Source organism: Calypte anna, chromosome 5A (assembly GCF_003957555.1).
Source record: "Calypte anna isolate BGI_N300 chromosome 5A, bCalAnn1_v1.p, whole genome shotgun sequence".
Classification (NCBI taxonomy): Eukaryota; Metazoa; Chordata; class Aves; order Apodiformes; family Trochilidae; genus Calypte; species Calypte anna.
This window is the reverse complement of record NC_044251.1, coordinates 4208450-4230317: the sequence shown is the minus strand read 5'-3', so window position 1 is coordinate 4230317 and position 21868 is coordinate 4208450. Positions and strand designations below refer to the sequence as shown.

The following is a 21868-nucleotide window of genomic DNA, read 5'->3' as shown; positions in this document are numbered from 1 at the left end:
GCATTTAAGGGATGAAAAAAGACTTGCAAGATAGGACTTTTCCATGCTAGCACTGGCTATATCTGTGGCATGAGCATTTTAGTGTACATTCTGTTCTATATGTAACTAATTTGCAAGCTCCCTGAATGCAAAAGATCTATTTTGTCTTCATCTCCAGCATGGCTTATGCTGTTGGTGTTGAAATACTTTTCTAGCATTATACAGCACTTTTCAAGCCCAGAATGCTCAAGGTGTTTACAAGTATTCCTAAGTTCTGAAAACTCAGAGTCAAAAGGAAACACCTTGCTAAATGTATAAATGCAGAAAACATTTATCACATAAGAGAGATGTGACTGCAATTTTATGTGACCACACTCTCAGAAGATTACCTTCCATCTCCTGATGGCAATGAGAAACCATTCCTCTGTTCATTATTAGCAGGTATGAATTTACCATGTAATGACAGAATAACAGTTCTAATACTTATTTCCTTTCCAATAATATGCCATCTCTTCAGGTTCAAATTCTGCTTCAATAGTCTACTTTTAATAAAAAAGTATTTTACAAGCACTTTGTTTAATAGTCTATTTTTAATTAAAAATATTGTATGAGCACTTTGAAATCTATTTTCTGCTTTCACGTGCATTCTGTTTTATACAGAATTGCTAGGAAAAACAGATTGCTAGGAAAGCAATCCAGAACCCTGGTTGAAATACTATCCCAATTCTGAAAATTCAGAGCATTCAGAACCAGATTTGAATGCTACAAAAATTTACTACTCTTGACTTAGTTTGCTACCACCAGGCACTGCAGAAAACAGGGCAACAACTCATTATATTCTTTTGTGCTCTTGCATAGTGGGAAAGTCCAAGCACTATACACATCTAAGTCAGAGATGAAAAAGACCCCCACCACATTATCCAGTCCTTCTCTTGGGACCAATGTAATAAATGTGGTTTTCCAGCACGTTTGCTAGTGGTTTGTACTGCTTACTTTTAGAAGTCCCCAGCAATGGATCTGCCCCACCTTCTCCTCCAAGGGCTGTTCCACAGTGCCATTCATTTGACTGATAGGAAAGGGTTTTTACTGTCAAGTGCTATTCTGCTCTTAAAAGTGACTGTACAAAAGAGAACCTTTTAGTTTCACATATGTATTCCCTGGGTATTGGAATTGCATCTATTTATTTCAGTGATTCAGACACACTTGTACCATTTCTATTCCCATTACCTCTGCAGAACAAATACAGCTCAGAAGCAAGTACCATAGAATTGCAGAATCATAGACTGGAAGAGACTGCTCTGACTCAGATTGCAGAAGGATGGTAGGAAGAAATAAGCATCTTTTTATTTTTAAATTGTGTCCAGTAAGTACTAGTCATTAGAAAGCAAGGACTTTACTGAAAGTACAACTGCTGAGGATGTGCAACTAATTGTTTCAGCCATACTGGAAGTCACAGTACACTTTCAAACAAACCACTGTGTACAGTCCCTTCATTATGTCATTTTGGACCTTATGTCATAGCAACTTGTCCCAATTCTTCCCATATTATGCATCTTCTTAAGTTTATGTATGACCTTTAATTTTTTTCATGAAGGTTTTGCAGTAAAAATAAACATTTAATAACTGCATAGTTGTTAGCAACTTAAAAAAAAGCTGTGCTTTGAATAGCAAATCTTATCTTTGAATTTACTTAAAATAAGGACACTCAGTTCACAATTATAGCAAATTTACCTGATTTCAATCAGGACAAACCCTGTGATCTGATCACAGGGGCAATGTATTTAGGCATGAAAGTCCACCAGAACTGCCACAACCACTGCTGTGAAAGCTGCTCCTGGGCAATCTCATTACAGAACCTCTCATACTTTTGGTTATTATGACCTGTAAGTAACACTTTTCATTCACCCATTCCCCTTTTTTCATGGATGTCACATTTAATTCAGTCAGACAAGATCTCAGACACAAAGGAAATGAGCTAGCATCTAGCATGCCTGGTGCCTCCCAATGTTTCAATCCACTGCAGGATTACAAATAAAATCTCTATAGGATAAGGATGTAGATGCAGAGGGAAAAAAGGAAGAGTGTTAAAAGAATTTCACTGCATCAGAACTAAGGATGAGCGAGATCAGGGAAAAAAAATCCTTTAATTATTTTCCTCTTGGCTGTTATTGTGGCACCTTTCTAAAAGTAACCCCTCCCCAAGAGTTACTTACGTCTGTGGAGCTGGGGCTAGGCAGGGACACGGGCTGAACAGCTGCAGGAAAAGTAAATGTGGTCTCTGTCTTTTCATTTTCAGGTGAGTCAGGATAACTGGACAGAGGGGACGTGGGGGTCAAAGCCCCAAACCCCAGCACCGTGTTGTATTTAGGTGGACGACCTACATATTAACAACAGGGAACACAAAAAAAAAAAAAAAAAAAAAGAAAGAAAAAAAAAACAAAAAAAAAAAAAAAGGAAAAATGATCTTACATACCTTTGGCCAGTGGTCCTCATTGGCTAGCATGAAAAAGGAAATGATGTAGCACAGAGAGGAAGTTAATATAAAAGTTCCAAGTGGAAGGACAGAAGCAAAGATTTAAACATTTTTTAGAAATCTTTAAGTAGATTTTTGCAAGAAAAGAAAATATAAAGGTGTTTCAGAAAGAAATAGAAATAAGCTCTGTAGAGAGATGAAGAATCGCTCCCACAAAAGCAGCATGGGGACCCTTGCCACTCCCAGAAATAAGGGTATTCAGTTTTTAGGGAAAACATGTTGGCATCAAAGCTAGAGAGAAGCTACAATAATTACTTCTAAATCCTTTCTGCTGCTATCCCACATCTAGTCCTTCTAGTACCAGCATAAATCTACACAAAGGTTAAATCCTTTATCAGAGGCCAACACTCACCAATCCCCTCCTTTTTTCTTCCCCTTTTTACACCCATTCATCCACAGTTCAGCACTTTCTACCCTAAGGGTACATTTTAAAAATGAGGCTACTTCAAGAACAGATCCTGTTGTTTGATTTGTAAAACTAGCACTACCAGCTGTAACCTGCTATTGGTCTCCCACTGTAACCCTCACTAAATCTGGTATTCTTTTCTTAAGACTTTCTCAGTCAGCTATGTTTGATTATGCACAAGTCCTGTGTGCTCCTTTACACAGCAGAAGTGCAAAATGTGGTCAAAACAATTTTCATTAAATTACGTATGCAAAGCAAGACAATAGAAACCCAGGATGTAACCATTATTCCTATCTCCCTCCTCCAGGGTAATTTATGGTTATGTAAACACAAAGGACATAGGACCTAGGAATCATTCCCAAATCTTATGCTTACAGGTTGTCAGCCTGTACCTATTAACATGCTAAACCTTGCATTGAAGGTCTGGATATGTTCCAGAATTAAGTATGTCCTTGGAAACAGATTTCTGACAGTGATGTGGCATGGCTGAAATTTCTGACATACTCAGCACCATCTAGAATTAAACTCAAGTTCTCAATGGCACCCTTTCTCAATTGCATACCCTTTCCACCTACTATATTGCTATACTTAACCACAAAACAAATGTACACATCCATATTTTGTCCTGAAAGCATGTCCTACAACTTTGGTGCTGATGGAAGCTACAGGCTCACAGTAGGGTATAAGAAGAGAAAGAAAGTGTAATAGCAGGCTAAGAGAGTTTCAAGTACAAAACCAAGCAATTGTTTTCATTGATAGCATAATTGTTCTAAATGAGTTACAAAACAGAATTAAGAAATTATTACCAGAAAAGGAACATTTACTTATCCCCAGAGTAAATGCAAAACTCTTATCTCTCCAGACCCTTTATAATTTTAAATAATACATTTAATGCTATTAGAGGATGGCAGTCTTTTAATTAGAAATGTCTTTTAATCAGAGAGAGCACAGCTGCAGAAGTGTCAGCTTTGCCACACTGCCTGCTACACTGAAGAGGTAAATCAAGGAGAGCACATGTCAAATGTGTATTTAACCCTGCAGCCAAAAACCAAAGACAATGGAACTAGTCAGTATTAGGCAGGATTGTTGGGTTTTAAATCTGATCAACTACTTTTTTTTTTTTAGACAGCTAACTCAGGAGCAGAGATGGCAACATAAGTCTTCAAGGACTGCAGAAAATCATCAAAAATCAGGGAAATACTGTCATATATGTATGACTGATGCCACGCACAAAATGTGGTACTGTATTCTCTCCTATGCTGTTCTGACTCTTCTGTTTCACCATAATCTAAGTCTGGACATCTCCCCAGTTCTACAGAAGGATTTCCACTAAATGATACCACACACCTCTATGAAACAACATCTCTCATTTTAGGGCAAGTGGCACTACAGTGGCAAAAAAGTGCTCAGTATGAGCACGAGAACTTTTCTTGCTCAAGACAAATTCTTTTGAAAGTCCCATCTCTACTTCCACTAAGGAAAAAGGCTTAATTTCTTCTCTTATTCAGGGCACAAGCACTTTTCCCATAACCACCTTTTCTTGCCAGTAACAATACAGTTTAGTTATTAACAAGAGGATTTTTGTGGCTTCACACCACTAAATGATGTTTGAACACCTCACATTTCAGTTTGCTTTATTTATTGTATTTTATTGGGGTTTTTTTTGGAGAAAAAAAGTATTAAGCTGCTTACTAAAACCTGCTATGACTCTAAAGTCATGATCTTTGTCTTCCATGGAAATTTACAGGACAAATGAAGCAGAGCCCTTTGTTTTGCTCTTCAACAAGGGATCACCAAAAGCAAGATATAGGAAGAAACATAGAGATGGGAGACATCACCTCACCTCTTTTACGTGTCCCAGGATGCATTGTGCTGTTCAGGTATGTGACTGCATTCTTCTTACGCTGCAGGGAAGAAAGTTACCATTTATTCTGGCTCTCACTTTTGGCAACATGAAGAACAGCAACATGATACATGAGGAACAGCACAGGAGTACTAAGGGTGATTATGGGCTGTTCTGAAGCATAGCTTCAGAAAATTAAACTTTTTACAGACACCTGGGCTGTTTCAGGCTGATAGGCAAGCTGAACTAATGGTCAGACTAACACACAGTACCACTTAACATCAGCCTTACATAGGAAAAGGTAGAAAATTACATATTAGAACATCCCAATGTATTTACTATTAAAAAAATCTAAGGGCCAAATCACTGCAAGGACCTTTTGAATGACAAATGATAGCTTGCCTGTCTTGTCAGAACTGAGATAGCTTAGGAGGAAGCAACCTGGCAGAAAGACACACAAGTTCAGAGTGAAAATATCAGCTTCCCCAGCAAAAAATTAATACCTCAGGCTCAAAAACAGCTCCACTGTACACTGGATTTGCTGTTGTTCTTCTTTTCCTCTCTTGTCGCTTGCTTTGGATTTCTTGTAAAACAAAGCATTCAGATTAGAAAACAATGGGTCTCAGAATTTATATCAAGTCTTTAGAATGCAGTTTGCACGTGAGGAGAGCTGGGAAGGTTCCTACTGAACATCAGTACAGAACACCAAGTACTCCAGGACTAAGATAGTTTAAACTCATGGTCAGACCTAAACCAAAAAGCCTTGGTAACCTCGTTGACACTTTTAAAAACCTGAAGTACAGAAATAAGCAAATCACTGAAATGTTAGGCTGTATTTTACTGTATAGGATTAAGGATTTTAAATTATAAAACAAATTATAAACTATTAACTAATTCACTACAGATTACAGTTCCATGAAATGATGTAACAAATGAAATATCCAGATGTGGGTTACAGTAAAATTAGCCACACTGTAACTTTGCAGATAACAGGGGTTGCTCAGAAACCAATGGGATTACCACAAATATCTTTCCTACCATCAGAACATAGATTTTCTTCTCATCCACTAACCTCAACTGCATAAGCAACTGCTTAATTTCGGTGTATTAAGAGGAATGAAAAAATACAAACAAAATAAGTTAAATCAAGAGTACAGACAAATGTGCTTTTCTGCAAGAAAATACTGCATTTAATACAGAAATATTTTGGACCTGTACTCCCAATTCAGAATGGCCATGAAACAGAGGTCAAGAACAAGCCTAAGATATTTTCCTACCTTCCAGATGGTCATGAGTAACTAGTCCCAGAGACACCATGAAGGCTAGTTTCTGTAAGGCGGGAGAAAGAAAACATCCTAAGAAGTTGAACTGTTCAAGCTATGTCTTTTGTGCCTTCTAAAGCCAGTTGACAGGTAACCAAGCAACAAAAATGTTATCAGTAATACTTTGTTTCTATAAATCACTTTTCATTCATATATGTCAAACTGCTTTCCAGAGAATAGACAATAATCACATTTTCTAGGTGGGAACCTAGACTGAGATGGAGGGAAATGCCAGCTGCTCACGACTACAGACTTGGCAGAGCTGGAAACAAGAAAGAAATTTCTTTACTTCCAGTCCAGTACTAAAACTACTATGGAATTGGCTCTTAGTAAATACCAACACAATTCAACTGCCAGCAAAATATTGCTAGTGGAAGATATTATCTGTATATTCTGAGCTACAAGGAACAACTCTGGTTTGAATTTTCCATTTGAGAAGGAGCATGGATTTCTTAAAGGATTCTAATTTTAAAGCAGGAAGTGCCCAGACAAGTAATAATCAGAATTTGCACTGACACCAGTTAAAGCTCATACAGGAGGCACTTTGAATCCATCTACAAACCCAAACATAGTTAAGCCTTTAGCTGTAACCAATTCCAAAGCCTTGGATGGCAGAAAGGCTTTAAAATAACCATTCTGGTCACTCTTCCTCCCCCAAACCAACTGGACCTAAACTGGAATAAAACCTGGGCAGAACATGACTATATATAACATTTGCCATCCTGCTCACAAGAGCAGAAATATTTTATAAAGCAAAATACATTTTTCCAGCATTAAAAATAACTCCAGAAGTCTAAAACCTCAAAGGAATGGAAATCAACACTGTAACCTAAGTCTTCTGATTGATGAAATAATCAAAGGGAATTACAAACTTCTAACTTACAAAAAGCACTGAAGTCAAATTTCCAGGACTGAAAAAATACAATGCATTGTATTTATTTAGATTTCTTATTCTGCAGCCTTATCAACTACTGCTGTCCAATGGGCATGTATGGAATTTAAAGTTAAGAAGTCTTAACAGAATGAAGGGGGAAAATGTTTTCTGAAGGGGACAGTGCTTCCTTTTTTTTCTTAGAAGAAACCTCTGGCTGTGTTCTGATACCTGTGGATTTTCTTCTCGTTTTGGTTTTGGTGCAGCAGGTGGAGTAACTGTACGATTATCTGTTTGCTTCTCTTCTGTTTCCACATGTGGTTTAATAGTCTGAAAAGAAACAGTGTTTCTCTTACTCAGTGATAAGAATGACTTTTTTACTTTGACTAATAAAGTAAAACAAATACATTTGCACATAGAGTAAAAAAACAGTTTAAAGTTGGCAGTGTACTAACAAAGACTTAATTGAGGAGCCTGATGTGAGAAGAATGCCAAAGGGTTTTCCTTTAACAAAAGATGAAATATCTTTACCACCATTCCACTAAACCACAAAGCCACGCAAGCAATAGGCTCAGTAGCATTCCAAACTGATTAAAGTCATGTTTTATTTTAAAAGTCTTTTCTGAAGAAAGACTATAAAACTAAACATCTAGAATTCCCTTTGTCTGAGGGTCTCCTTTCCACTCAATCAACCCAATTTACTCAAGGGGAACCATCAGTCTTCAGAAGCTGAGTGAGACTATTTTGTTTCCAGGCAGGAAACAAGATCAATGAAGAAATAGCTACATTTATCATAATCAATACCCCTACAAGTCTGTGTAATTTTTGCCTTTCACACAGCCACCCTCTGAAAAACAGAAAATATTTTCCAGTGTTACTTAAAGGTTTGATATGAACGTGGACTTCAGCTGCAACTTAACCAGCTTATGAACTACTGAAGACAGTAGGGGGAGCATAAAAACACAGAAGCATGAGAAAAAGATTCCAATGGGCAGTATTAAAGAAAATGGTAACTTCTACTCAAGAGTTGCAAGTCACTCTACAATTTGCACTGCTGTTGAAACATAAGCATCTCCAGTACCCACTGAAAAAATCTCCATGGCTGTCAGGCTCTCCCAACCAGCAGAGTAAAGCATTAAAAACCAGTATGTTGTAATATTGCAAAAGGTGTTTTCTTATCTGTACCTGTTTTTCAATATTTGGTTTGCTGATCTGTACAGTCTGAGGTCCAGCAAGCCTGGTACCTGGTGCTGCTATCACGATGCTGGTGAGCTGTGCCATAGGGAAAGTTTTGGCTATGGTTGCAGTCTGCCCATTAACGACACGAACTGGATGGATGGAGTTCTGAGAGTTGGGTAAAGAGGTGGGTGTGAACTTAGTTGTCAACATCACAGGCCTCTGAATAAGTTGAGGAGCTGCAAGCATTGGAGGAGGTGCTGGGGCAATAGGAATGTTATTTTGGGCAACTGGTTTAGGTCGAACCTAAAAAAAAAATTAAAAAAGGAGAAAAGAGATTTGCATTTCACTATTTCAGATGAACTTTTGTACTAAGTCTTTCAATTCAGCCTGTATAAGCTGCAGAAGGTTGTTTGGTATTTTTATAGAATGTAATTTTTAGCTTAGCATCCTAAGTATGCTGCAAGGACAAAACACCACATTTTGAAACCTACTTGTATAAACCCCATCCATTACACTTGTGTTTGCAGTTACTACCCCTGAAATGGTATTTGGAAGCACAGACACACTGAATGTTTATTGCCAAGTCCCTTATCTGTATCTAAATGAACATATTGGTTTTAGAAGCCAAAAAATTAATGTAATATTTACAGGCACAGCTGAGGCTCTCATGTTAAAAGTGTGCCTTGGGGCTTTATACTGAGCCTCCAAGAAATCATGCACTGTTGATTGTGCCCTGAAAGAAGTAGTTGGAATTATCAGCAAATCCATGTCAACTTTATACATTCTTTAGACACCTGCACAACCAATCTGGCTAAGCAAAAAAAATTGTCATGTATACATTAATGCCCTTTTGAAGTGCTGATGACCACAGGTAAACACAGTCTTCTGTAACAAGAAAGAAAAGAGCTACAAGAATGTTCCAATCCTGCACCACCAATACTTGCCTATTTCTTATCCATTGTTAAGTCTGTACTTACCTTGTCATTAGAGTTCAATATGTTACTTTGAAAATAAACACTTTTTCCTTGTTTAAATTCTATTGTCCTATCCACCTTTGATACTCCATAATGCATTATTAAGGAAAACTAGGTCACATTCCAACAGATCTCACCATCTCTAAATCTTAATCAGATACCAGCCTATACTTTCCTTTTTTCTTTTGTAAAAGATTTATACCACGTATTTATGCCACGTATTTCTTACAAATTAAGCAGTTCCTCCAAAATGACACATAAATAAAGAAGCAATCTATGTCTTTTCCAAACCATGAAAAAAAGTAAAGCATAGATTTTACTATTCAGCTGCAAACAGAGGTCAGACTCTGTTGCAATAGAGAAATACTTGGGTACAATCTAGAGACATCTTGTTTTTCTTTTTTTGCTCATGAGAAGCAAACAGCATTTAGAGCAATTTAAATCCTTGGGTAATGCTTTGATTTTGAAGACACCTATTCCATGGGTTCATTTCATATGATGCAAACAGGATCATATATGATCACCATATGCAAATTTCATAACCACAGACATGAATGTTGAGAGGCAGCTTAGATCTCTAACTTAACCTCCTGCTCAGAGCAGAGCAAACCAGGTTGCTTAGGGCTTTGTCAGGATTGGTCTTGTAAAACTCCAAGGATGGGGTTTCCACATCTCTGAGATCACTTCCAACTGTCCACAAAAACAGAATAGTTATATATTATATTATATTATACTCAAGTCTAAACCTTGTTGTTCCAGTCACTGTCTATAGTTCTCCTGCCAAGCACCTATGTCTCCATGTTGATTTCCTTGTTGATACTGAGCTGCTGTTAGGGTGCTCCCAAAACCTCTTCTCCAAACTGAACCAGCACAGATCCCTCACACTTCCCTTGCAGGTTATATGTTGGTGCCCTGCAGCTATGTTACTTGCCTCCCTCTACTGAATTCACTCAAATACATCTACCGTCTTGTACTGGGGCACAAAACTGCATGCTGTATACCAGATTCAGCTCTAAAACTCCTGAGGAACAACGTATAATCTCTTCCCTCAGTGTGCTGGCTGTTACCCTGTTGGTACAGCCCAATATGCTGCCAGGTTTCTTTGCTGCCAGGGCACACCACTTGGTTAGCTACTGTCAGCCAAGACCTTTTAAGCAGTGCTGCTCTCCAGCCAGTAGTTAAGCAAAAGTCCATTCCATGTGCATGGCTTTGCCTTTTTCTGTGCTGAAAGTTAAGAGGTTCCCTCTGGCCAATTCCTCTATCCTGTCTGGGGACCTCTGACTGTCAGCACTGCTGTGCACAGTACCGACTGCATCCTCAAACTTGGTATCACCCACAAACCTGTTGAGAATGAATGGCCTCCTCTGCCAGGTCACCAGTAAAGACTGACAAAAATGATGTTCACAGAAAGTGTCTCTTGTTTGTGCAATAATAAAGTTCCTACTTCTGTACAAGTTTTCTCTGTACACTCACCTGTGGAAGAAAATTTGGACGAGGAGTAAGTCTGGGAGGAGGGATGAACTGCGGCACTTTTATGGGCTGAGGTGTAGCCTGAACCTGCTGCAAGAACACGAGAGCTCAGTAAGAGGAAAACAGCTCTGAAGTTATTCTCCAAAATCAACATCCTGAACATATTTTTAGATCTCATCTCCCTGGTTTTCCCCAGTAACAGGTACTTCATCAGAAATACATTGAAGACAGGAATTAATTTTGTTTTCTCATTTTTATGCACCTTGCTTCATATATTGAAGTTACCTTTCATTTTAGTTCAACTACACCAACTACTGTGCTCTGCAATCTGAAACCATTTCATTTGAAGATAACGAAAACTCCCATTTGTTTGAATAGTTAAAAAACTGGCTTTACAACAGGCAGAAAAACATGAACAGATTTGATGTCCAGCTATGTAAACCACTCACTGTCCTTCTGTACTGAACAGAAGAACAAAAAAGCATCTTATGCAAAGAGAAAAGATCTGGAAGTCACAACTCTTTTATCAATATTAATGACAGTATGAGGGGCTCCAAATATACAACTCAACATTTTCAAAAGTAGGACATTCATTTGAAACAATTCTGATGTTAAGGCATCCTAAGAATTTCCATGACTATCTGAAATCAGATGGGTGGAGCTGACATATGATTAACCTCTGAACATCACCCTGAGTACTCCCTGAGATTCTCTGAAATTAATGTCCCTGTTAGTTTCAACCCTTCTGTACTTCTGTCCACCCATGTAAGACTGCAATTTACTTCAAAAAGGTCTTGTACTCATTAATGAAAGCTTGGGAAAATATTCTGAGATTTTTAATTAAATTTGCTACAGAAACATAAATCATGGACTAGAACCAGAATCACCTCTCCAAACCTACATAAGTTCTTTTGCAAAGAAATGATGCATAAACACAGAGGACAGATGAGGGTGGTGCAAGGGACGACATGGGAAAAGAGAGGAGTAGAATAAACTCCACTCAAATAAGTCTTCTCTACTGTGCTTGCAAATATATACCTCATTAGGAAGTGAAATTACTTCCATTAGCATTATTAAACTGTACTTCTAAATAAAGATAAATTGTTTTTAGGTGTAATGAAGCCTTAATCTTTACTCCAAAGTAAGATTTCCCTGTCACATGCTATACAGTGCATGGTTATCAGACCAAGAAGCCTATATAACCCAATTTTGAAACATTACTTCTTTATTTCTAGGGGGTCAGCTATACTGGAAAAGACTGTGATGGAATCAAAGCACCTTCCAGAATATGTGCTTAAAGAAACAGGTATGTTTATGAAAAAATGGTGAGTGAAGAACACATAGTAGTGGGCAGAGTGATGTGTCTAACATCAGAGACTTTATCACACAAAGGGAATGAGACTGACTTAAAATCTAATCAAAGAAGAAAGCTTGACATCTTTCTGCAGAACACAACCACACGAATTAGGTAAGGGTGAAACAATCACTGCTTCCCCATGACTAACAGTTACAAACAGGGAAACCTTTGCACAGAGGTGATCATTGTACCAATTTAATGCTATAAAGCAAAACAGGAAGAACAACCCATGTAGAGAGTAAATGCTTTTCTCTTAGACTATCATTTCAACAACGTCTACTAGTTAAGACTCACACAACCTGTCCTTACTATTCTTTCTGTGCAAAAAACTTACTGTTCTTTATTTTTTTGCAAAAGCCCTCTTGGGTAAACTAAACCCACACATATCTTCAGGGCAAACAAACAAAACGCTTACCAATGTTACTGTATTTTTTGCCACTATTTGGACCGCCTCAGCTCCTGTCCCAGTGACCTTATTTGTTGTCTGGAGGTTAACTGGCGCATTCTGTGCATCAGTGCTGAGGACTGCTTTCTGATTGTTGTTGATAGCAGTAACCATGGCAATGGTGGGTCTCTGACCCACCACAGAGGCGGGCATGGTCGCAGTTGCTGCTTTCAAGACGAGAGGTAGTGTCTTAGTGGTGATCATAGAAGCTGTGGTTACAGTTTTCTAAGGGAAACAGAAAATACACTGTAAGAGACAGAGACACTTCGTATCAGACACAACGTGGCCTGTTGAGCCAGAAACAACAGACAGTAAGAGAAAGTAAAGGCAGAACTCAGTCTATCTACCTAGTCTTCAGACAAGCACATTATCTTACCCCCGTGAAAACTGGATAATTAGAAATTTGGGGCACCTGTTTGGTCTGTTTTAATAATCTGCAGCATTACAGATTGATTCAAAACAAACTCTCAAGAAGACAACAACCACAAGTGTCAATACTGGCACACATGTATTTTTGGATCTTTTAATTTCATATTACTTCCAAAAGTACAGTCAATATCAAACCATTAAAGTGATGGTTTATGAAACATACCAGCAAACCAACTTCTCACCAAATAAAACTCCTAACTTAAGATAAAAACGTTATTTACAGAGATCCCCACAATCAGAGGAAGAGGAAAAAACATTTAAAAATTGGTTATTTCAAGAACAAAAATGTATTTTGATTTTGGTATCTCAAATTTCAGCCATCCAGTTATTTAGCTCAACTTTCTTTCCTAACAGGATCCATGAGACTATCCTGAAGCTGCAAGAGTTGATTATTAGTCCCTACAGCTGCAAGCAATTAAGGTTAACTTCTGTGGAATGGGGTGGGTTTTAATATATATGTGACACCAACATTGCTTTAGGCCTGTTTTAAAGAGTGTGGTTTTGTATCAGAAAGAAGAGGAAACTGTTTTCTTACATTTTGCTTGCAGATACAGTGAGCATTATGTTAGTCTTTTAAGAATAACATATTTTAATCGTACACCTCATACAGTGCATGTAAAGTCTTCACTGTTTCTTGAAACCTACTGGATATGGACAATCATTCATGAAGCTCTGGAAAAGACAGGTGTGTTTGCTAAACTTTCTTTTATTTTTAAGAAAGATGACACTGCCATCATCCTTTTCTGAAACTTTTTTATTTTAAACTAAAATAGGAGGTTATTGCTGTAAAATGCACAAAACCCACAGGTACCTAGGTGCAGAAGGAGAAATTATCATTGGTATGCTAAAAGGTGTAAGTGCAAGTTTTTAATTTGCTCTACACACCTTTATTTGAGTTTTTGGTTGGTTTGTTTCTTTTTGGTTTGTTTTGCAGTGAACATTCAGCAAAGCAAATAATTATTGTAGAGATTTTTACCTGTGATCCAATCACGTTTGGAGAGGGTGCAGTAGACTGCTGCTGCTGTTGATGGTGATGTTGCTGTAGTTGTTGTAGTGGTTGTGGCTGTGCTGTCTGTAGCTTGTTTTCTGACTGTGCCAATGGCTGTATTTGGAACTTGCTGTCTGGCTGCTCCTGCTTCACTATCAAATTCTTTCGAAGCTGTTCCACCACTCTTTTCTAACAGGTAAACAAAACCAGAATCAGAAATTATACCAGTTATTTAGCTGCAGATACTAGAGAAGAGAATAACACCTTAAGTTTCATTTATTTCATGTATATAAAACACTGCTCAGAAGCTTACTGGGATTTCTCTTTTTAGAGCATTAAACATTGGTATTATCTAATGAACAGACTGTCAAAACAGGTTACAGAGGAGAGTTGCTGCCCAGCAGAGTGACCTTATTACTATCCTTGCAGAAACCCACCTATCCAAATTCAGCCTATTCACAAATGCCTGCAAGACCTCATTAATTTATGTTCATATGACACTTGTGAGCATTCATATTCAAACCTTCTGTCTCCTTTAAACCTGCACCATTTCCACAGTAACAAAAAAGGACTTCAAGTTAAACTCAAGGCTGACTTGAAGGCAACAGGTATGACACTTTGTGCCAAGCATCTAAACTGAGTGGTGAGACAACCAGATTGAGTGCAAAGTGGGGAATGGGAAGGGCAGGAGTTGTGTTGTAACTCCTAAATATTGTCACCTGAAATAAAACCAAATAGGGCTTCCTATCTGGGAAGGAAGCTGCAGAGATTTGTTTCTCCAAGCTAAAAGGCTTCGTATTACATTAAAACTTCCAGGAAAAGTTTTAAATTATTTTAAAAGATGTTTCTTTCCTGCTAGCTGTTGTCTATCTTTATACATACCATGTTGCCTCACTGGTAATAAAAGGCTCACAATTTACACTCCTATTATACTTAAGTTCAGATGAGGGTGAAAAACACCACTAGATATTTTTTATATTTTGTAGGTATGATAGAAAACTGGCATTTTTTTCTGAACTCCAACTACCCCCAAAATAATTCAGCTTTAAAAATATTTAGGTATTTTCTTAAGATCCATTGTTCAAGAGGATACATACACTGTACAAGTGTTACACAACGAGGTGAGTTTGGGAGGAGGACAGATGGGTCAACAGACATGGAAAGGGCTCGACTTAGAAAGCTCTAGTGGAAACATAATGGCCAGAAAACCTCTACCACAGACAGGTAGTGACAGAGTAAGCTGCTTTCTCACACAGAAAGGAAAAGAAAACAGAAACAAAACATTCTGACAATATAAAATACTAAAATTTTTGTTCTGAATCATTAAGACAAAGTACAAACCAGAGACGGAATAAAGAAAAAAATAAATCCAGCTGTTTACAGTAAACTGAAACAATTTTCCCCCTCAAATTTCTTTAACACAGGATTTTGAATCTCTGAGCTAACAAAATACCTGTTCTCTGCATTGTTCCTTCTGTATATTTTACACTTTTGGTTCTGAGTATCTTGCTTATGATAAGTTAAAGCAGCACACTGCCTCACACACTGAATGTCTACCTCTATCCCAAAAGAAGATTTAAAAAGGTGCAAGTTCCTAAACTGGCAGATTTAAGGACTAGAACTTTGAAAAGCCAAATAAAACAACCACCCCTGTTTCAAAAGATTGAAATGGGTGAGCTCATGAACAATCCTTTTGCAAAAGACTGAACTCAGCAAGTCAGAGGTGTACATGGGGACTGCCCAGCTTCCATAAACCCTGACCAGGGATACATACTCCTGCTGGAGCCAGGGAACAGGCCTATCCTCACTGGATATTCATAGAATCATAGAATGGGCTGGGTTGGAAGGGACCTCAGAGATCATCCAGTCCAACCCTTGATCCACTCCCACTGCGGTTCCCAGCCCATGGCACTGAGTGCCACATCCAGTCTCTTTTGAAATATCTCCAGACACGGAGAATCCACTACTTCCCTGGGCAGCCCATTCCAATGTCTGATCACCCTCTCCAGAAAGAAATTCTTTCTAATCTCCAACCTAAACCTCCCCTGGCACAACTTGAGACCCTGCCCTCTTGTCTTGCTGAGAGTTGCCTGGGAAAAGAGCCCAACCCCCCCCTGGCTCCAACCTCCTTTCAGGGAGTTGGAGAGAGTGATGAGGTCTCCCCTGAGCCTCCTCTTCTCCAGCCTCAACACCCCCAGCTCCCTCAGCCCTTCCTCACAGGAATTCTGCTGGATCCCTTCACAGCCTCCTTGCTCTTCTCTGGACCTGCTCCAGCACCTCAATCTCCTTCCTGAGCTGAGGGGCCCAGAACTGGACACAGGACTCAAGCTGTGGCCTCACCAGGGCTGAGTACAGGGACAGAATCCCTTCCCTCGACCTGCTGGCCACGCTGTTCTGGATACAGGCCAGGATGCCATTGGCCTTCTTGGCCACCTGGGCACACTGCTGGCTCATGTTCAGCTTCCTGGCAATCCAGACTCCCAGGTCCCTTTCTGCCTGGCTGCTCTCCAGCCATTCTGTGCCCAGCCTGTAGTGCTGCATGGGGTTGTTGTGGCCAATTCGAGGAGTTTGCTAATGGACAAGCAACAGGTCTAGTTTACACTGCACCCAGCAAAGTGCTAAAAGCTGTTAAAGCCTAAAAGCCATAAATTGTTTGTTCCTTTCTAGAACAAGGAAATAATATAAGGGTAGAAGGCATTTTCCTAATTTAGATGCTTCACATAGTTAAAAGGCCCATGTTTATCAGGTCATTCATACATGCAGTAGGTGAACAATTATTTAAAATCACATTTTTAAAAGATAAACCATATTAACATGCAAATCAAACTGCCATGTCAGCAAGCAGATACAAGAGCTGAAAAAGCACTTTCAGGGAGTAGCCTAAGGGGGAGGAGAGGAGAACAGAGCAAAGTATTGGACAAGAAGTAACACAACATGCCAATGGAATACCTGCCAAAAAATGCACTGCACAGGAAGATAAACAATTACTGTACCCGGCATGAACAGGAAGGGAGGTTTTGTCTTCTACTGCTGCCTGTATGAAATTCAGCAATAATGGTTCTCTTTTACTGATTACCCAGCTGGAGGAAATCAGCAGCAATGGCCCAAGAATTCACTTCCATCTTGTTCTTTATGATGGGAGGGGGAACATTAGTGAAAGGATTAAAAAAAAATACTAATAAAGACAGTGAGAAAGAGAGAAGAGAGAGAGATGCAGGATGGACAAGTCCTTCACCATGCTGCAACAGGAGGGTAAGAGCCAGAGAGGATGGGAGCAGGAGTGAGGGGAGTCACATTGCATTCACATGTTTCACCCCCAGGCCCTGCAGCACGCAGAGCTGAGAAAAAACAGGACTGGAGCACAACTTTTTTTAGTGCTTTGCAGAAAAACGGAGGCTCAGCATATCTGCCACAAGATGGATAACATGAGTGGAAAAACAGTGTTGCTCTGGAAGTCTGCACTAGCCTGTTGAAGTCTGCTGAGAGCTGCCTGGCAGCAGCATATCCTGCCATCCATATCCATGATGCAGATATTAAATTGGAAGAAACATCAAATGCTTTTAAGATTTAGAAAGTAAAACTGAAGTTTGCAGTGCATGCTAATTGCTTACACAGTTTACTAAAGCTACTTCTACCAACTGTCAGTAAAAATACCACGCTGAAATTACAGAAATAATTTTACTATCTGAAAAACTGTTGGGATTATCTGTTAGTACTCTATAAAGAGGGACTCTGAACAACACATTCCAGAATTACTTAATTAGTGACACCAAGGTTGCACCAACACAGGAACTAAGAGCAGATCCTTGACAGTTTCAACACTGCCCTTTGACACCTCAGGCTCCTCTGCTGGAACTTAAAACTACAGAAATAATTTTACTATCTGAAAAACTGTTGGGATTATCTGTTAGTACTTTATAAAGAGGGACTCTGAACAGCATATTCCAGAATTAATTTATTAGTGACACCAAGGTTGCACCTACACAGGAACTAAGAGCAGATCCTTGACATTTTCAACACTGACACCTCAGGCTCCTCTGCTGGAACTGCTGCTCTGCTTCACACGTGTCTGTCCATGGCAGTATCAGCACATTCTTGTTTAAATAGGGGATTAAATAAGAGGGCAGCTTGAAAGAAACTCTTATCTATTGTCAGACTTTACTAGAACTGTGTTTTAACATTGTTCTTAAGTTATTTGACTGTTCTTAATAAATCCTGAAGGTGGTTTGTACTGCAGAAAGTACAGTCTGTACGACTGAAAACTGCCAAACATGGTATAAAGTCGTAGCTATGTGCCTTAGCAACTGAGTATCAGTGAGACTGAGGTTATCTAAATGTACCACAGAACTCTTAAAGAAATATTCCTAATTCTTTAAATGTAATAATAGTATTTTTTCCTTCCCATTCGTAAGAGTATTTAATTAAATTCTTACTGAAAAATTCATAAATTTTATAATTGACATTAATTCTATCATAAACACATAATCATAAACACAACAGTGTTCTGCATAGCTCTAGCCATCCCTGCATTCCTAAAATATAGGAATTTATTTTCCTGCAACATTACAAATGTATGAAAAGCATCTTGGCTTACTGAACTCTCCTCACAGACAAATGCAAATCCTCTCCTTACACACAGAACACACACAAAAAACATAATAATCACATCTTTTCTTCCAAACTGTATTCTACCTGAGAAGTAATTGCCAGCCCCCTGCAATGGTTACTATCAGACTACTTCAAATCCCATTTGTTGAACTGAGCCCTGTAAGCATGCTACATCATCTCAGAGCTCTTGCTGTCTTGGCATCTTTATCCCTAATCTCATCAAGAACCATTTACACCACAGAGTTCACGGAGCCCTAAACATTTTATATGACCTTGTCTTGAAGGTAATAATTGTAATCAATACTGTGACATTTAGCAACACCACTTTCTCATTCATGCCACCAACCAGATCCTAACACAGCATTAGAAGATTATTTTGGTTTGATTAAACAGAAAATCTGCTTCTATGTCTTTGGGTGTCAAAAGCTGTCTTCTCTGTGCATACAAAAAACTATGATGAATATGTTGCTATAAGATAAGGAATGTCCTGGGAGCAAACTCATTAAGGTTTAAGTATAACATTATTATTTAAGCATTATTTCCATCTTAATCAATCAATCTGTAACAAAGTAGTTCTCAGAGTAGAGAACTACTCTGAGAATAGATCCCTCACTTTATTTGGTAATGCTTTTTCTTCTTCATCCAGGAAACACTCAGAAAAGTACACATAGCTAAAGGAGGACTTGTTTTTTAAACTTCAAAATATAAAAGTCTTCTGAAAATGAGAGAGAAAAGGCAAAGTACTGAACAGCCCTGCAATTCATACCTTTTGCATCACAAAAAGAGAGATGATGTACCTGAATTGCTCAACTGCCCATTTGCTACTGCTTAAAAGGTGATATAAACTGGCACCTGTATCTTTCAGACAGAAAAGACTCTCTCTGGGCAGGGGTTCTTGAATGCTGAATGAGAACACAGCAGTGGGACTGGAAGACGACCTCCATCTCAAACTAGAATGCCTCACTGAAAAGGCCTGAGCACTGAAATGAGCACCCTTTCTTGTTACAGCTTAATAACTTCATTGTATTTTTTAAGGCTTTGCTAAACAAATAGATACCTTAACCATATCCAGTCAATGGCTGCATTGCAAACACAACAGTAACTATCTCTGAGAGCATGTTTGGCATTTAGCACACTGAAAACTGGCATTTATCCCACTGAAAAAATGGCTAAAAGATGCACAATACAAGGACTTCTACACGTCTAAAACCTGGGCTAGTGCAAGGTGTCCCTGCCAATGGCAAGGGGCTTGGAACCACATGATCTTTAAGGTCCCTTCTAACCCCAAACGATTCTGTGATCCTTTAAAAAGGCCTTGCAGAACCGTCCTGGTTTGGGCCAGTATAAAGGTGATTTCCTGTCTTGTACTTTTGCTTTCAGCTCAGTCTCTTGTAAGTAGCTGCACTTGCTGAAATTGACAGCAAGTTCCTCAGTCAGTGTCTGCTCCTAGGACTGATAACACTCGATGTTTATAGTTACTGCTAGAGACTGGTGTGCAGAGCCAAGGGCACTGCTCAGCTCTGAGGAACATTTTACCCTCCAGAAGGAATAAAGAGGTCCCACCTGCAGCCCTCCTTTGGGGAGGAACAGACAAGATAGATGCCAGAATTGACCAAATAGAGTATTCCATCCCATACACCTCATACTCAGGATAAATTTGAGGCATCACGAGGGCCAAGCCCGACTTCCTGCTTCCAGCTGCCTGCCCTTCCTGCCTTTCCTGCTTCCCTTCCTTCACCCGTTCTCTGTTTCCTTGGGCATCCTGGGAGGATTCCATCCATTCCTCTGCCTGTGCTCCTGATCCATCCCAGCCCATATCTGTGTGTTCCTGCCTCCAGCTCCCAACTGCTGCTGACTCCAGGATTCCAGCCTGGACTTTCCCAGGGCTGCCCTGCAGCCTCGGTGGTGACGTGAGAGTTATTGGGGGAAAAGGGGGAGGAACGTGGTATCCATTTTCCTGTATATTTGTATATATTTAGTAATTTTTCCTATTTATCATTACTGTTTCATTAAAGTTGTGTAGTTTAGTTTCCAACCCATCAGTCTCTCTCCCTTATTCTCTCTCCTTTCTTTATTAAGGAGGAGAGAGAGATTAATAGAGAGCGTCTGGTACTCGGTTTAATTGCCAGGCCAATGTTAAACCTTGACAAGAACACATCAGGGGAACCAAATGCCACAATGTAGGATAAACTAAGCAACACACACTGATGAGCCCTAGAGACAGTAAATTTTGGTAAGCCCTGAATTAGTGAGCTTGTTTTGCAGTCTTAGTATCTTTAATACAATTACTAAACACAGCGTAGAGTTCCTTCTGTAAACTGGAACTCAAGTGATGGTAAGAAATGGCCTCAGGCTGTGCCAGGGAAGGTTCAGACTGGGTATTAGGAAAAATTCTTCACTGAAATGGTTGTCAGGGACTGGAACAGGCTGCCCAGGGAAATGGTTGAGTTACCATCCCTGCAGGTCCTTCACAGATGTGTGGATGTTGTACTTAAGGACATGGTGGACTTGGCAGTGTTGGGTGAACAGTTGGACTTGATATTCTTACAGGTCTTTTCCAGCCAATAAAGATTCTATGATTGTGTATCTTCATTCCATAAAAATCAACTTTGACATTCTGTCAGATAAGTATTATTATATAGTTTTATCATGACGTGAAAAAGTATTTTTATTATTAAAAATGCTGGTAAACTTGTATTTTATACTTAGACCACTTAATATAATTACTACAGGTGTGATTCTGGAACAAATAAACAGTTCACATATGTATATACATACTTGGAAAAAATATGTGGGATTTTTCCTTTATGATAGAGGAACACTACTTGAATTTGCTAGAAATCATTCGGAAGTCAATCATATAAGTTCTGAAAATAATGTTCATTCCTTCATTCTAAATGGAAAAGAAGGCTCAGATTTTTTATTTTACTTAAAAATATATCTAGAATTATAAATGAAAATGACCAAGAATAGCTTCTGTACCATTCTGCTTCATGTGGCTTCTAGATTACTTTATTTTCAGTACTGTGTCTTTTGCCATTTGCAGCACCACAAGACTAATTAATTTTTGGAAGGGAATATTGTCCCATAAATGCCTTATGCATCACTGACTTCTTGTTTTAGGATTTTTACTCTTGCACAAAGTAGGGAACAGAGACTGACCTAGTTGGGAACAGCAGAGCTACCACATTTTCCTTCAGCTTATAAATTAAATAAATGTAATATCTACCTTCTTAACTTGGTACTTATAGTAAGGGAAAGAAACTTGTAAGACCAGCTATAATAATTAAACAACGAAGCCCTTAATGAATGGAGTATTAAGTGCACAACAACAGGCAAAACAGAACAGGAAAAATAGTTAAGTGCAGTACTTTGAATGCAATTAAGGAGGAATGGGATGAAAGGAATGAAGCTGGGAAGATTTGATAAGGTTTTCTGTGGTTTAGGTTTTTCTGCTTCCCAGA

The 21868-nt window shown here is 38.9% G+C and overlaps 1 protein-coding gene across 10 annotated transcripts in view; it reads right to left on the bottom strand.

Moving 5' to 3' along the window:
• PHF21A (PHD finger protein 21A) overlaps positions 1-21868 on the bottom strand; it is a 128586-nt gene that overhangs the window by 10007 nt on the left and 96711 nt on the right. For 9 of the 10 annotated variants that reach the window (XM_030452186.1, XM_030452190.1, XM_030452187.1 and 6 more), the window contains 9 exons: positions 13785-13985; positions 12350-12604; positions 10581-10667; positions 8140-8436; positions 7186-7284; positions 6039-6090; positions 5265-5344; positions 4762-4822; positions 2193-2356 (listed from right to left, as the gene is read on the bottom strand). In XM_030452186.1, the coding sequence (XP_030308046.1) occupies positions 2193-2356; positions 4762-4822; positions 5265-5344; positions 6039-6090; positions 7186-7284; positions 8140-8436; positions 10581-10667; positions 12350-12604; positions 13785-13985 (1296 nt within the window). The remainder of the gene's footprint in view (positions 1-2192; positions 2357-4761; positions 4823-5264; positions 5345-6038; positions 6091-7185; positions 7285-8139; positions 8437-10580; positions 10668-12349; positions 12605-13784; positions 13986-21868) is intronic. The other variant, XM_030452194.1, reaches the window with a different exon arrangement.